The sequence below is a fragment of the Caretta caretta genome, chromosome 16 (assembly GCF_965140235.1).
Source record: "Caretta caretta isolate rCarCar2 chromosome 16, rCarCar1.hap1, whole genome shotgun sequence".
NCBI classification, from domain to species: domain Eukaryota; kingdom Metazoa; phylum Chordata; order Testudines; family Cheloniidae; genus Caretta; species Caretta caretta.
The window spans coordinates 4,628,817-4,644,919 of NC_134221.1; the positions used below are offsets into that span (position 1 = coordinate 4,628,817).

Genomic DNA, 16,103 nt, shown 5'->3' on the forward strand with positions numbered 1-16,103 from the left:
TCGTTACCATGGGGAGTGGGGAGGTGCCTGGTCATTAACCCATGCCAACCCCTACCTGCAGGCAGGCTCCTTGTCAGGCTGAAGCAGCTCCCATCCTAGCCCTGGAGCAGAGGGAGCCCAACTGGGGTGGGGGAGGAGGTGGAGACAATACAGCAAGCAATGGGGGGGGGAGAAGCGAGCAATGAAGTGGGGTCAGGGGGGTGGGGCGGGGAAGAGGTGGAGAAAGGGTGGGGCCTCAGGGGTCCAGTTACCCACAATTAGAAACCCTATATCCCTGCTGGACCCCACTCACTCTGCCCTTCCAGCTCGAACCATTGATTACTATTCTGAGTATGCTTTTCCAATCAGTTGTGCATCTACCATATAACAGGTTCATCTAGGCTGCATTTTCCTAGTTTATGAGAAGATTATGTGACATGGTATCAAAAGCCTTACTAAAATTGAGGGGCTTCCCCCCATCCACAAGGCTTGTTACCATGTCAAAGAAGGTTTGAGAGGATTTGTTCTTGACAAGTCCACGTGGACTCTTATCACCTTATCTTCTAGGTGCCTGCAAATTGATTGTTTGATTATTTGCTCCACTGTCTTCCTGGTTACCACACTTAAGCTGACTGGTCTATAATTCCCTGGGTGGTCTTTATTCCCCTTTTTATAGGTAGGGACTGTATTTGCCCTTTCTCAGACTTCTAGGTTCTTCCCCATCCTCCATGAGTTCTCAAAGATAATCGACTGTGTCTCAAAGATGTCTTCAGCCAGTTTCCTAGGTATTATAGGACGCATTTCCTACTTGAAGACATCTAACTTTTCTAACTTCTTAACCTGTTCTTTCCCTGTTTTAGCCTCCGAGATCCTACCCCATTTACCACTGTTAACCTTTTTGGTGAAAACTGAAGCAGAGAGGCATTTAACGCTTCAGCCATTGCTGTGTTCTGTTATTGTCTTTCCCTCTTCATTGAGTAATAGGCCTATGCTGTCCTTGGTCTTTTTGTTTTCATGTTGCCCTTTGGTTTCTTGTCTGAACCCAGCTGGGTTGGGGGGGGGGCAGAGAATGCGGGGCCCAAACCATGGGTAAGTGCAATACCGGCCTATACCAGGGCTAGACTCTCCATTGACTGACACGGCTTCACAGGGTGCCTGGGAAGCGAGTCGTGCAAGGCTAGGTCAGCAGGACAGATGGAAGGGCTGGCTGGGTGCAGGGAGAGAGGCACTGCTGCTCCAGGGATGATCTGTGCCCCTGAAATATGCTCAAACCTTATAAAGCACGTTCAATCTCAGGATCGCTTCCCAGGGCCTCACAGATGCACTCCAAACTCACATCCTCCAGGGAAAGGAGCCCAAAATCCTGCTCCCGGGGATATGACAACCAGGGCCATGCATTCATCACTGCACATGACTCCATGTAATGTACACCAGATGCTTCCTAGCATTCTCTGCAACCCAGGAAATGTCCATATGGACTCCAGACAAACTCAGACAGGAGACCAGATCCCTAGCAGCAAACCCAAGCACAACAGGACCGCTCTGTCCTGTGATGTGGGACAACATCAGACATACATCTCCAACCACCATCCACTTCAGATCCAAGGTTTAGTAAGCATCTCCTCACCAGGTCTGGGGCAGGCTTGATTTCCAGGACTTCAGCAGCCAGATACCTTCTGCAAATGGGCTCCGCTTCATGCTGACTGCCCTTGTGTTCCAACAACACACAGGATCCATCCTTGAACACCCAGTCGGAGAAGGGAGGACATTTCAGAGAGATGTATGCTGCCAAAGAACGGGAGTGCCTAGTCACCATCACAGTCAGAGGTGCAGTAAAGCTGTGCAGATGACAGGACAGAACGGCGCTAGGGCATCACTGTAAGGAACAATGCAGTGACCACATTTACCAGTGACGCCCTAGCACCATGCTGTCCCTGTCCCAGGCTCATCCTGCCAACGTGACACTCAGAGGACACATTGGGCATTCCATGTCCTGGGACAGAGCTACTGGCGGCCCTGAGGGGGCTGGGGCATTTCAGGAGAAAACAGGTATTAGTGTGATGAATAAAGCATTACTGGACTAGGGAGGCCCTGCCCCTCCACAGGTGCATTGCATGGTCCCAGTGGATGAACAGTTTGACAGGATCGGGGTAGCCCAGGAGAAGGGAGACTGGGATATTCTCATCCCAGGCAGCGTAGAGGATACACTGGGGGAGAAGAGCCCCTAAAAGAGGGGAGGCATAGTCAGCTTCGCAGTGAACTGGCTGGTCACACAGGCCAGGGGCTGAGGCCAGGGCACCAGCAGACTCTAGTCAACATACTACAAGCTCAGCTAACTTCATCTGGGTCAAAGTCAATCTCCACCGTTCATCTACGCAGAGCAGTCGCACACCTTCCGTTACCCCAGCACAACTTGGGTGTAGAGCAGCCCCTCGGTCCACAGCACAGTCCCACGCAGGCCCTGGCTTGGGGTGGGAGCTCACAGGAATCTGCCAGTACTTGCTGCTGTTTTCATGTCAGCAGCAGAGCTGCTGTGAGATGACCTGGCCTTCGCCTCTTTGCCCTCCCCGCACAGCCAAGGCTGCCGTACTCCCCTGCTGGGCTGTCAGAGCTAAGCACAGCCAGCCTGGCAATGCCCGGAGTCGCTACCCATCTCCCTCTCCCCCATGCTGCTGACCTGCTGCCTGTGCGCCATCGTGCTGTCTGGAGTACAACAGGCCGTCACAGGTGCCTGTGAGGGGGCTGCAGCTCACTCCAGCGTCACACACAGGACACTCGGACTGACAGTCCTGCCCCATATAGCCCGGAACACACCCTGCATTAGGAAATAGACACACGTGATCCAACCCCTTCCCTCTGAGGAATCCCCTGGGTCCCTCCAGCTCCAAAATCCTGGCCCACCACTCTCTGGAGCTCCATGCAGCACCACAGAAGGGAGGTGATCCCAGGCAAGGGGGAATCCCAGACTCGGGGAGCAGAGACTGCCTGCGGACTTGGATCCCCTGCACGGCAAAGGCACATGCTGCAGCTACAGCACCCAGGCTCCCTGACAGCTGTGGGGCAAAACCTCCTGGCCCTGCTTTCAGAGGCAAGAAGGAACCGCTGCAGCCTGCAGGGAAAGGGGCAAGTGAATGGTTCCCCAGGTACCTGCTTTGATATGCACAGCAGCTGCTGGGTCCATGGCTGGATCCTCCAGGTTCACCAAGCGTGTCCCATGATAGAGGTAGTACGAGCCAGCCTTGCTGACCACCGCGCTGCAGCCCCTGCCCAGTGAGGTGCATTGTGCTTTGGCGTCTGGCAGGGAGGAGAAGCTCCCCTCTACAGACAAGCTTCCATAAAAGGATTTCCCAGAGACCTCCACGTAGAACCCTGCAGAGGCAGAGGAGCCCAGTGGGTGGTTATTCCAGGATCAGCCTCACACATGCTCCCTTGGGCAGATCCTCCCAGAAGCAAAGCTGCTGTCCATGCACCCAGGATGGTAACATGCCCGTCCCCAGCCCCCACAGCCTCCCGGCCTGTCCAACCTGCGCTGCCCCTGCACACAACAGCACTCGTTGCTCTGCACCACGCGGAGCAGTGGGAGAACGAACAAGGCACACACAGCCCTGGGGTCCTCCAGCAAGAAAAACCCCCACCCCAGACTGGACATCCAGGCTCCTTTCCAGAAGCCTAGCAGATGGCTCTGCAGATTCTTACTGTTGCTCTGCGGGGTCTGACACACCCAGTGGTGAGGTCTCTGGCATGCCTCCTCCTTCAGGAAGCCAGACTGCAGCAGCAAGACACAGACCATTTCACTAGGAACCTCTGCAGGAAGAATCCAACTGGAACCAGAGAGTGGTGGAGAAGCATCAGTGAGGAGCAGCATGGTGGGGGGGTGAAGTGCCACATCCCAGCATGCACTAGAGGGGTCACTTCCAGGGCACGGGGCTCAGTTTAGCCACATAAACACCAAATTCACCAGTAAGACAGACCTGGCACTGCGACTGGGTGGCTCACAAGGGCTTACGGCTAAGAACTTGGAATGGCCTCTAGCTGGACGTGCACCACAGCGGAGCCCTGTGCCAGGCTTCTGGGCAAGGCAATGGAAGTTCCCGTCATCCCTTACACTTCTGCAAAGGTCAAGCGCAATCTCCAGCCGTTGCATGTGTGCTCCCATGCACATAGATGGTGGTGCCATGGTGGCACCATTGTTCCTGAGCTCAGGGACAGCTGGCTGCCCATCGCCAGGGGGCAAACTGCATGAGGCTCAGGGCTTCTTACCTGTGCAAATCCTTGTTAAAGGAGGTCCCATCGGCCCATTTGTGCAGAGAACCCCTGCGGACACCATGCAAACCAGTCCAGATGCTCCAAGGCAACTCCTCTTGCAACCAGCTCTAGGGTTAGCACAAGGCAGCTAGTTCTGTGTTTGATGAAGTGCGGGACACCGATGCTGAAGACTAAAGACACCTCAGCATCTACTCACCTAGCACAGTCACCTCTAGCTACAAATGCAATTGCTTGAACACTAACATTCAAGACAGCAGAAAGGGATGAGATGTGAACCCTCTGAGCTCCCTGTCTGTGTGTTGGGGAGGGAGGGAAACGCCTCCATCAATGGGGAGCACATCACACCTATGTCCCAAAAGCAGGGCCGGCCCACAACATTTTGGCACCTGAGGTGGGGAGCTCAAATGACACGCCCCATACCCCCTCACTTGGGCCAAAACTTTGAAACTCTGGGTCCTAGTGATGGCACCTCCCCCCCGCCCAAATGCTGCCACCTCAGTTCACCTCATGGTAAGGCCAGCCTGTGACAAAGCAGGACTGTTCTTAATGTTTCCTCTGAATAGTGTGGGGGTGCCTCCGTTTCCCCTATGCAGTTCTTAAGTAACTAGGTGGTGGGATAAGGGTGTATGATCGTTGCAGAGCCCTAGAGGGCAGGTGTGTGCAGGGGTCTGGACATAGAGAATGGCCGACACCCTGTTTCCTGGCAACTGATGGCCTGGCCCTTCCCCCCTGCAAGGTGAGAGCTAAAGGGTTGGAGAACAAAGGAATCAGGTGCCCTCCTGGCCCGGAAAGGGACAAAGCCCAGAGGAGGAGGGGCTAGAGGTGGAGTCACTTTGGGGCTGGCTGGGGACATGGAGTGAACTGCAGATGTGGTTGTCTGGCTCACTGCCCTCCCCCCCAAAAATGGACCCAGCTGAGGGGTCCTGTTCTTTGCACCTACAAGCTCTGTTTTAGACCATGTTCTTGTCGTCTAATAAACCTTCTGTTTTACTGGCTGGCTGAGAGTCACGTCTGACTGTGGAGTTGGGGTGCAGGACCCTCTGGCTTCCCCAGGACCCAGCCTGGGCGGACTCGCTGGGGGAAGTGCACGGAGGGGCAGAGGATGCTGAATGCTCCGAGGTCAGACCCAGGAAGGTGGAAGTTGTGTGAGCTGTGTGTCCTGAGGACAGTCTGCTCACAGAAAGGAGACTTCCCCAGAGTCCTGCCTGGCTTCGTAGGGAGCAGTCCCAGAGCATCGCCCGGGGACTCCATGACACAGCCCTGCCCAAGACACAGCCCTGTCCAAAAGCACCAACACACCTGCAGGGCCTTCTGCAGAGACACTCATGTTATGAAGAAATCCTGATGCAAAGAATTAAGCAGCACCTTATCACATCCTTATCACACCCTTCAGCCATTGCTCAGCCTCCAGGGAATGGTTAGCACTGGAGAGAGACTCCACTCTAAGGAATCTAAGTTTCAAGATTCTTGGTTTCTTCATACAGAGAAGGATGTTCAGGTCTGAACTCTTGGGGAAGCAGAGGGGAAGAGCAATGAGCAGTGGGAAAGTAAAGCCAAAATTCGCATGGCTATCCCACAGGCAATGCTAATGACACAGGGAACTAGCAACCAACCCCCCAGAGAGTCCAGAGGGGGCCAAATGTCATCTAGCCCTGTGACCATCCAACACTGTGACAACTGCTCATGGGCTCAGTGAGGATTTGTCTGCTGCAGTTTGTGGCCATGTTTTAAACTCGAGTTAACTGACTGCCAGGTATCTTGAGTTAACACACACGACTGTAAATGCTAATCTGCCTCGACCAATTAACATGTTCAAATTCCAGCTTGCCTTGTCTATACTAGGATTTGAACAGGTGCTAGTTAATACAGGTTAGCGAGCAGGTTAACACCACAGCCCTCGATGGTCCCCTGGCACTAGGCAGTCTAATGTTTACAGTCATGTCAGTTACCTCTAGCCTAGCCAGAACCCAGGGCCCAGTCCCTGGGCAAAGGATGCTCACCCGATCTTCCGGGCTGCTCAGCGTGAGGAGGCTCCCGTTTTGGAATCTCTGACAGTACTTCAGGGCCTGATTCCATTCAAGGGGAGCACCTGCTACAATGTGGAGGCATTTATCTTTCCTGGATCTCCAGCTCTGGGCTCGGGGGCAATGCACGTCTGAGAGGAAAGACAAACCAAAGCTGTGTCAGGATCACAGCGCTCCACCCTCTGGTAAACACCCCACTGCCCAGAGAGGAGCTCACAGCTGTGCAGAAGATCAGCTAAGGCAGTGGTGCCCAAGGGCGGAACACAGCATTTCCAAAAGGCCACGGGTCACCATCAAAGCTCAGGGGCAGCTTCTCCGCTGTGTTCTGCTCCCTTCGCACTGCCACGGTGGCATAAAAGGAGCAGAAATCCCTGCATACAGAGCTACATCTCTCTCTGCATAGGGCGACCATGTTTCCCCAAACTGAAAACGGGACACTTTCCCGAGCGCCCAGCAAGCTCAGCTCTCAATGCTTGGGGGAGGGGGGTGGATCTGCATCACTCTCAGCACCTCCTCCTACCAGCGCCCAATGAGAGGCAGAGTGAGATGTGCCTTATCGCCTGTCTGGCCGCACTGCTCCAGGAGCTGGCTGGTCTCACCTCTCTCAGGGGCTGTGGGGGGCGGGCAGGGAGCCATCCAGTGCCAGAGGCTGCCCTAGGCTCAGGCAGAGCCAGTCAAGCCCCTGCCCTGCCCTGCTCTCCCACAGCCCAGCAGGGAAGCAGCTGAAAGAGCAGCCAGAGCTACCCTCCTCCCCCTGCAATGCAGCAGGTGACCAGCGGAGGAGCTGCTGAGCAGCTGCAGCAGGGAAGGGGCAGCACATGCTGGGGGCACTCCTGGCCCATGTCAGAGTTGCCCCGAGGCTGAGGGGAGCCAGCTGGGAGAGGTGCTGCCCCCACCTCCAGAGAACCACCGGAGCGATTCACACCCTGGCCTTCTCCATGGGCTGTGCGCTTCGGGACACGTCCACTGACCCCAGCCAGACACAGAGCCTGCGGCACGGTGCCTTTGAGGCCACTGTTCAGAGCCCTGAGCACAGAGGTGGCTCCTGAGCTGTGGGTGGGAGCCCTCTGAAGTGGGGCAGGGGTTCCAAACAAGGGTGCCCCATCCAGCCATGACTGCTCCTGCTTAGCCATATGGGAAGCGCAGGGTGGCAGCCCCCCTCCTGGCCTGGCCTTGCTCCCAGCACGAACATTCAGGGCTCTGGCCGAGTTAGCCACTGCAGATATGGACAGGAACCTCCCCTCCCCAAGCGTGCAGAGGGAAGGAGAGAGGGTAGCGAGCCATTTAGAGAGGGAAACCAGACGAAGCATGTGCGAAGGACATCTTCACTATCACCTTCATCTAGTGCAAAGCGCAGGGCATGGGAGGAGCACTTCTGCAGGAAGAGCCGTGGGCTCCTGGGTTTCTGAAAGACGCAGAAGCCGGAGTGCAGATTCTGGAGGCGCTGGTCCGGCAGCAGGCGGAAGGAGCTCCTCCCATCAGAGGAGCAGTCTGAGCTGCACCCAAGCGAGACTCCATCCAGCCCCACCTGTGGGGAAGGCATGGGATGAGTCACACATGCAGCCATGAGGCTAGGAGAGGGGCCTCTCATCAGGGAAGGAAATTCAGTGCAAAGCACAATTCCTAGAGCCCCACCCTCCCCAGACTGTACTCTAGCTCCCAAGTGTGCCCCTAAGCAGCAGGGTTTGCCAACTGCCCCGGAGGGGGCGAGTGGCCTATCGCACACCTACCAGGGATCCCCCTTGTCACCTAACAAGGTTGGGGTCTACACATAACAGGGCCGAAGTGCAGCATCCCCTGGCAATGGGACACGTCTAACTCCTACAGGGACTTGTGTAACCAACAGGAGGCGCCATCGCTCTGGAGCAGAGACATTACAGGAGCGGGGAGACAACCACAGTTGCCAACTTTTGCATGGAAAATAGGCACCCTGACTTTCACAATAAACCAAAAAATCAAGCTAATCCCATTTCAAAACAAGGCCAAAACAAGCCAATCCCTAAGAACCCCAATACTCTACGTGACTAGATCCCCACAGCGTGCAGTCTGGGACTGTGGTGGGCCCACTGTGCACCCCTGACTCTCTCCCCCTTGCCCCTGTTTGCCAGGAGCCGATAAAAAGAAGAAAGCAAGCAAGCAACAAGCTACAAGCCAAAAAACTAGCCAACAAGCAACTCACAGTTTCAGCGTTTTTTCCCCCCCACAGGTTTGGCATGTCTGGAGAGGACCTGGCCCTAACATGAACATCGGGTTGGATCAACAGGAGCAGCATGCAAACAGCCATCACACACCGCCCTCCACCCTAACGGGAAGGCAGCCCTGCCACAGCTGAGCAGGCAATGCTGTCTCCATGGCCTAGGGAAATTCAGGTCTCCTCCCCGAGATTGCAGAGAGGGGCTCAGTTACGTTAACCAGAACCAGAACCAAGATCAGCCCTATTCGCAGCCTGGAGCTCCACAGAGCCAGCCAGATGCCCAGCCTGGGCCTGGACTGGAGCTGGTGACTTGGACATGAAGGACTCCACGCAGTGCAGAGGGATGTCAGCTCCATTTACCAGCAGACACGAGGAAGGCACCGTGAGGCTGCGGAGTCGGGCGTCCAGCTGCAGTCCCCAGAGGGAGTTCCTGGGGCAGCGCTCCGCAGCAGGCTCCACGTAGACCAGGGCATGCTCTGGATCAGAGCACAGGACTGAGGGGTGTCCCACAAGCCAGAGCAATCCGAGCCACACAAAGCCAGCAGCTGGGGAAGCAGAGTAGACTGGGGTGAGGACCTGGTGTAGGGACAGGAGCAACGTACACGCTGTCCAGGCTGGGGGTACACACATTTGCACTGAGGTTTAGCCAGTTTAGGAAGGAAGGAAGGAAAAACAAGAGTGGTGCTCAGGGGATAGACAGAGAAGGGGAAAGCTGCTGTCTTCAGAAAAACAAACTGGAAACATTGAAAAGTATTGAAGGTGAGGTTTTTAATATCATGTTTGTAAGAACATCATGTTTCTTTAAGGGCTATTAGTAACAATGAAGTTGTATTTTTTTATTGTACATTTTTACTAAACTTAGATCATTTTTAGTCTTGTGGGAGGGGAGTGACCCAAAGGCCATGGAGGGCAATCTAGCCAAACCAGTGACCTCACTCTGGGGGAATCCCTGGAACATGTCACTAGGGTGTGAGTGACCTAAGTGGCCTTTTGACTCCCAGTGAGGATGCAGGTTGCTCTGGGAAGACCTGGCTGGTGCTTTGCCCTCTCTAAGTCTGTCTGCATGGCAGAGTTAGCCTAGGCTCCACCCTCCCCACATACAAAAACCTCATCCCTGAGTGTGGTGGTGCCTTCAGTCAAAACAAGCTGGCCCAGCCAGGGGCATGGGCTAAAGCCAGGATACCACTTACTCTCACTTTGCAGTGACAACGCAGGCTAAATCACCCGAATGCCGATAGGCCTCCACTGCCTTCCCACAATTCCCCTGTGTGCCACGAAGGACAGACAAGTTTCCCCACAACTCACTGAGAAAGGATCATAGAAGCACTCAGCTCACTCAATCACACAGGACCATGGGATATGTCCCCAGACGTCCCATCCACAGGGGCAGCACCAGGGAGGACTCACTGACTTGGGTGAGGCTGTTCCATCTGGGCTAGGCTAACGCAGGTGCCCAGGCCTGGCAGCCAATAACCCGGGCTAACTCTGCAGTGAAGACATCCCTGGGGGTGCAACAGTGTGCTCCAGCATCCCCTTCCACTTGCAGCAAGTTAGCCCCGCTCTGGGATAAGATTATACCCTGGCATGGCCCCTCCCTGCGACAGGGATGTGCTGTCTCTCCAGGCAGGGTACCATGGCTCACTGGGCTGGCCTTTCAGCTGGGAGGGCATGATGGGTTCTCATGAAGATCAGCATGGGACTGGAACTTAGGAGACCTGGACTTGACTCCTGACTCTGCCCAGGCCCCTGGAATGTTCTGGGCAAGTCACTACATCTCCCTGTGACTCAGTGCCCCTCTATAACAGTCACCTTTCCGCTCTCTTGGCCTGTCTGTTACATCGTGAGCTCACTGGGACAGGCTTTCTGCCCACGTGTCGGGGCAGCCCCTGGCACAGTGGGGCCCTGGGTGCCATTGGAGCCATTTGGTGTTAGCATCGTACAACAACCAACAATTCGCGTGGGGTAACTTGATGTTCCTGGAACCAGAGCTGGCCAAGCACCTGCAGTCCCATACCCAGGGACCATCTCTGCTAACAACTCCTAGCAACACACTGACCCCAACCAACCTCCTGGGACTGAGTGAGCGGGGACAGTCCCCCTGGATCGCCCCAGACTTGCAATGCCACCCCCAGGGTCCCAAACAGCAACTTTCACTGCTAAGCAGGAGACAGAGGCACAGTGCCCCTGGGACCATGCTGCCAGACAGCACAGCCAGAATCATCAGGGCTCACTCCAGCATCTGCCATGCAGCCTGGTGCCACAAGGGACAGGGCCACGTACACTTTGTGCCAAGGGCAGTCTCTGCTTCCCACCTCTGGGATACAGCAGGAAGAATCTGGAGGCAGATAAGGGAACGCTGAGTCTTGCCCTGAGACATTAGTCATGCCCCTCCTTACCTGCACTGTGGCTTGCTGTCGTGATCTCCATGGCTCCAGACCTTGCATCAGCCAACTGGCTCCAGCTCATCACGTTCCCAGGAAACTTCCATTTGTCCCTGGAGGCTGCCAGCTGTTTCACGGAGAGCCTGGGGAGGGCTCTGTCCCACAGGTTCACCTCACTCAGCTCCCCCACATATGGGCTGCCCAGAGTAAGGCCCCCTGCAATGCCAAACCCACAGAAGGAGCTCAGGCACACAAACACACAGCTGCGACCATGGGGCTGGCTTGGGAAGGGGAGAGGGCTCATTGTCACCTCACCACACCCATGGGACGACAGGCATCTGGGCAGCTGTGGTGCACTGTGCCCAGCTCCTGGGAAGTGGGCGCTGATGGATTCTTGGCGTGGCACTGATGAGTCCACAGACACATCAGCCTTCCCCAGGCTAGAGGGCAGGTCACTCTCACCATGCTGAGGGGAGAGGAAGTAAAGAGAAGAATAGAGGGTCCCAAGCACTGCTCCCAAACTGAGCTTTGCAACTCACGCACTCAGGCTGTGTCTACACTAGCCTGCTTTTGGGACATTTCCCACCATCACTACCACCAGTACAGCCCCACCAGTGTAGACCGGCGACCAGTGGAGCCCCTCAGGGGTGTTGGGGGCACTAGCATAGACCAGCCACTGGGGGAGCCCCACCCAGGGACTGTAGTATGAACTGTCTGCAACTGTGTTATATCCCATGTTTTCTATGCCTCCTGAGGGCAGGTTTAGACAACATGCAGACTAAATTGCTGGTGGCATCCCTGCCTCATCTATTGTCAGCTGATTCAGGATTAGCTGGAGGGAAAGACACAAAGCCTGGTGGTGCAAACAAGGCCTGCGAGAGGCAGTGAAAGGAGTTAATGAGAAGAACAGTGTCTGTCAGACACAGGGGCTATATCCCTCCAACACGATCACAGCAGCACACACACACAGCGCACCACGGCACACACGGGTTGTATCCTCAATACACATATTGACACTACAAAACAATCACACCATTACATACATGCAGCCCCCTAGCCCCCACCCCTTATCATACGCAAATAGGGTGACCAGATGTCCCGATTTTATAGGGACTGTCCCGATATTTGGGGCTTTTTCTTATATAGGCACCTATTACCCCCAACCCCCGTCCCCATTTTTCACATCTGCTATCTGGTCATTCTATATGCAAACCAGTAGTCTCATACGTACACACACCAGCACAAACCTCAACACACAGCATACACCAACACACCTAACTACACATACACAGACTTTATCACAGATACACAATCACACACATCCTGTCACAAAGAGAAGCTGTATCAGATACACAAAACACACATACACCACAGCACATCACACACAAAAACCACCACCAGAGGCTATATCATATGCATGATCACAAACACACCCACACCCACAACCACACACACACACAACCATATTGTAGAGCCCCACACACACACTTAGAGCCACATTTTCAAAAGCATCCACTAAATCGGTGCTTGTAAATTTGTGCACAACCCCCTAGTGGGCAGGTGGCCTGGCGTACTCGTGCCAGCTGATGCCACAGCTCAGCTTGCTCGTGTGCGCAGGCAGCATGCAAGTGCTCACCTCAGGTTGGCAGATCGCAGGCAACCAACTCCCTACCCCAAAACCATACGTGCAAAACTGCAGGTGCAAATTGAGAAGCTGGACTGCAAATGAGGCTCCAAGCTGCACTGCAGCTAGGAACTCCAATAGCAGTTCAGGGGGCCCTGAGCCACAGTCACGTCATAGTGACTGTGTTACTAGCAATGACTATTTCCAAAAGGACAATACAGTGTCTAACACTCTAAGTTTTCTCTTAGCACTCAGCTGCTTTTGTGCAGGCAGAGAGGAGGTGTTGCAGTGGCTGAGGTGTGCTCAGTCACACACAACTCAACGCAGGAGGTTGTGGGTGCCAGCCACTCCCCAGGCATTGTAGCCTGAATGCTGCTCTCTGCTGCTGAAGGGCCCTGGGATGGAGGCTCACACCCAGTCACCAATTTCTTTTTGGTACACAAGAGATATTTGGCAGAATCCAGGTGAAGGCCAACAAGCTTACCTTTATCCACAATCTCTGGCTGTCCAACGTTCCACACCCCTCCCACTGCCAGTCCCTTCCACAGAAACCAGGCACTGTCTGCAATGTCAGGCTCCCAGGGCTCTCCGTCAATGAAGACCATGTAGGGGCTGGCGGACAGGTCACTGGAGATAGAAATGGCAAGATGGTGCCAGGACCCATCCAGGAGAAGACCAGTGGTGCCGCTGAGTACCATAGCCCTGCAAAGGAGGGCAATGGGGTGAATGAAGGCTGAGCAGACTCCCAAATTGGGCATGTCCCTGACCCATAGCCCAGTCAATCAGCTTCCCCTGTCCCCTTCCAAGCTGCCCTTCAGGCCTGGTTCCCAAGCATGGCAGCATCTATTAACTCTTTCACTGCTGGCCCTTGGCCACATTTGCAGAAGGAAGAAATGTATGTGGAAAGTTCAGCAGTGAATCTATGGCCAACAGAGTTAAAGACAAGGAGAAAGAATTTTTAAATCTATCAGGAGCAACAGGAAACCTACCAACAGCACAGGTCTGTTATGAGATGGATATGGCAACATAGTCAATAATGATGCAGAAAGGCAAAAGTGTTCAATCAATACCTCTCCTCTGGATGATGTGTCGATGTCATATAATGATGATGAAATAGTTTATTTTCCAATGGCAGTTAAGGATGACATTAAGCAGCTTCAATTAAAAACTTTAAAATCAGCAAGCTCAGGTAACTTGTACCCAAGAGTTTTAAAAGAGAGTTGGCTTAGGAGCTCTCTGGGGCTTTGATGTTAATGTTTAATCAATCTTAGAAAAACATGGAACTTCCAGAAGATGGAGAGCGAGTGTTGTGGCTATATTTTAAAAGGGTAAACAGGCCGAGCTGGGTAGTTACAGGCCAGTCAGCCTGACACTGATCCCACACAAGATCATGGAATGGCCATCACCCTGGCAAACCCTGAGCAGCCCCGCACATCCCATCCCGCAGAGGGCACACACACACACACACTCACTCTTCCTAGCCCCAGCCAAGCAGGGAGACGCCCATTGGTGCCGAGGGACCTCACTCACCCTTTGAGCCAAAACTCCAGACCTGCTGGAGCCAAGAGGAAGAGTGCGAGCTCGGCCGGCCTCGATCTCACCACGTAACTGAGGAGCCCCATCTTGTTGGCGGAGGCAAAGGTGCTTCGGATCCACAGGCCCAGGGTGAAGCTGCTCAGGTAGCAGGTGACTGCATTCTCCAGCCGTATGGCGCTTCTCAGAGCAGGCTTGCCGCTAGGGAAACGCATGGCAGATGAAACCCGATACTCTAGTGAGGATGCAAAGAGAGCAGCCATTAAACCAGTGCTGACCCATAAGCCAGCACAAAGCCAGTGGGGCCCCCGGGGAGCCCAGCACCAGGCGCAGCCTGTTGCCCTGCTGCCTGGACTCTCACAGGCCTAAATGCTTTGCTGCTCTAAGGGTTCTCTTCCCTCCCACAGGAATAGTCAGAGATAGGCCTGAGCCCCAAACCTGCCCTACGCCTGGAGTATGAGGATCTGGGGTTTGAATCTGAACAAACCAGGGCCCTGCTCCCTCTTTGGGACCACCCTGCTTCTTCTTCCCAGAAGGCTATGTGCCACTCCACATGACCAGGGCTGGATTAACAGCCCACCCCAACACCAGTGGGCATTAGACGTCCTGCAGCCACCAGTTGTCACTCTCCAAGCACACCACATCCAAGGCCTGAGCATCACCCTGCTGCCACCCCTACCACCCACAGTGCACCACTGCTGGGCACAGGGGAGTGGCCTATTTTGCTCAGTGTGCTCTACTCATCAGTGGTACCCTCAGAAGGACACTGGCTAGGGCAGATGCTTCCCTCGGTTATTGTCGCTGGCTCCAGATCACATGGGCTCGGCCTACGTAGCCAGAATCACAGGTGTTAAGGTCATTAGAGATCACTAGATCTCCTAGATCTCATGTGTATGACAGGCCACCAATACCACCCAGCACCCACAATCAAATTGAGACCAAAGGATTACAGCCCTGAGGAGACTACACTACGATGTGCCACAGGCAGAGAATAGGAGGAACTGAGGTGCACCAGCGCACGAGGTCCCCGCAGTGGCAGGGGAATAGTTCACCTTTCAAGAACAGTAAGGGATCGGCAGGCCAAATGGATGTCATCAGTTATCACGGCGCAACCCCAGTGAGGCTGCATGGCTCCAATGGAGGGCAGGACTTGCTTCCTCAGCACGGACTCGGACTCAGTTCACCATTCTGTGCATACCAGGAGCCAGGACAAAAATCTAAAACCTCATTCCCCCCTCCAGTGAGCAGCTCACGCGTGCAGGGTGATGCCCCTGGGACATGGTGTGTTTGGAGAGCGACAGCAGAACAGCTATTGCCCGCTGCCATTGGAGCGAGCTGCTAGCCCACCCTGGCCAGACAGAGGGGCTGCTCACCCAGCTGCCCCCGGGGTGGGGGAGTTCGGACCCTGAGACACCAGCGGGGAGGGGTCTGGGACTCAGACCCGCAAATGGGGACAGTTCTGCCCCTTGACACTCCTGGGGACCTGCTGACTAACAAGGGTCTGTTTCTACCATCCCTGTTCCAAGGAGACCTGCAGCAGAAGCCAGCCTCCCACACCTCAGGCAGAATGAATGCAGCTCCACTGCCCTCTCTGTAAGCCACCTGCTGCTCCCCTTGCCCCCAGTGGGGCACGTGGCACATCCCCACAGGGACCCCTAGTATATCAGCTGGCTCCTCAACATTAAGCCTTCGCAGAGTAAAACCACACCAGGCAGGGGCCTTGGAACTATCCTTGGGACAGCGGGCATGCCTGGCAGCCACCAGCCAGAGGGTCAATAGGAGTCTCCCAGGCCCATGTCCCAGGCACTCTGCACACACCTGCATATTGGTACTGATGAAAAAGCCAGACTGAAAGCCCTGGGGACCGACCACCTTCAGCGGGCACAACCACAGCATGGGCAATGGCAGACCAAGCTTCCCCTAGACTAATCCCAAACCCCCGCAATGAGCCTCCAACCTGCCCTGGAGGGTAGAGAGGGGCTCTGTGGACCAGTCTGCTGTTGGCCCTGCCTGCTCTCTGGACTACCCAACAGATGAGCATTGCATTGCAACACTGACCTGGCCAGCCTGGCACCCATGGCCCGGAGGTGAAGGTCTCTGTA

The 16,103-nt window shown here is 54.9% G+C and overlaps 1 protein-coding gene across 1 annotated transcript in view; it reads right to left on the reverse strand.

The window, feature by feature from the left end:
* LOC125623664 (uncharacterized) overlaps positions 1-16,103 on the reverse strand; it is a 64,672-nt gene that overhangs the window by 36,131 nt on the left and 12,438 nt on the right. The window contains exons 7-17 of the mRNA XM_075120587.1: positions 13,999-14,236; positions 12,953-13,170; positions 10,860-11,060; positions 8,824-8,939; positions 7,605-7,797; positions 6,246-6,400; positions 4,240-4,352; positions 3,676-3,800; positions 3,127-3,348; positions 2,657-2,794; positions 1,607-1,764 (exon numbers count right to left, since the gene is read on the reverse strand). Coding sequence (XP_074976688.1) covers positions 1,607-1,764; positions 2,657-2,794; positions 3,127-3,348; positions 3,676-3,800; positions 4,240-4,352; positions 6,246-6,400; positions 7,605-7,797; positions 8,824-8,939; positions 10,860-11,060; positions 12,953-13,170; positions 13,999-14,236 — 1,877 coding nt within the window. The remainder of the gene's footprint in view (positions 1-1,606; positions 1,765-2,656; positions 2,795-3,126; positions 3,349-3,675; positions 3,801-4,239; positions 4,353-6,245; positions 6,401-7,604; positions 7,798-8,823; positions 8,940-10,859; positions 11,061-12,952; positions 13,171-13,998; positions 14,237-16,103) is intronic.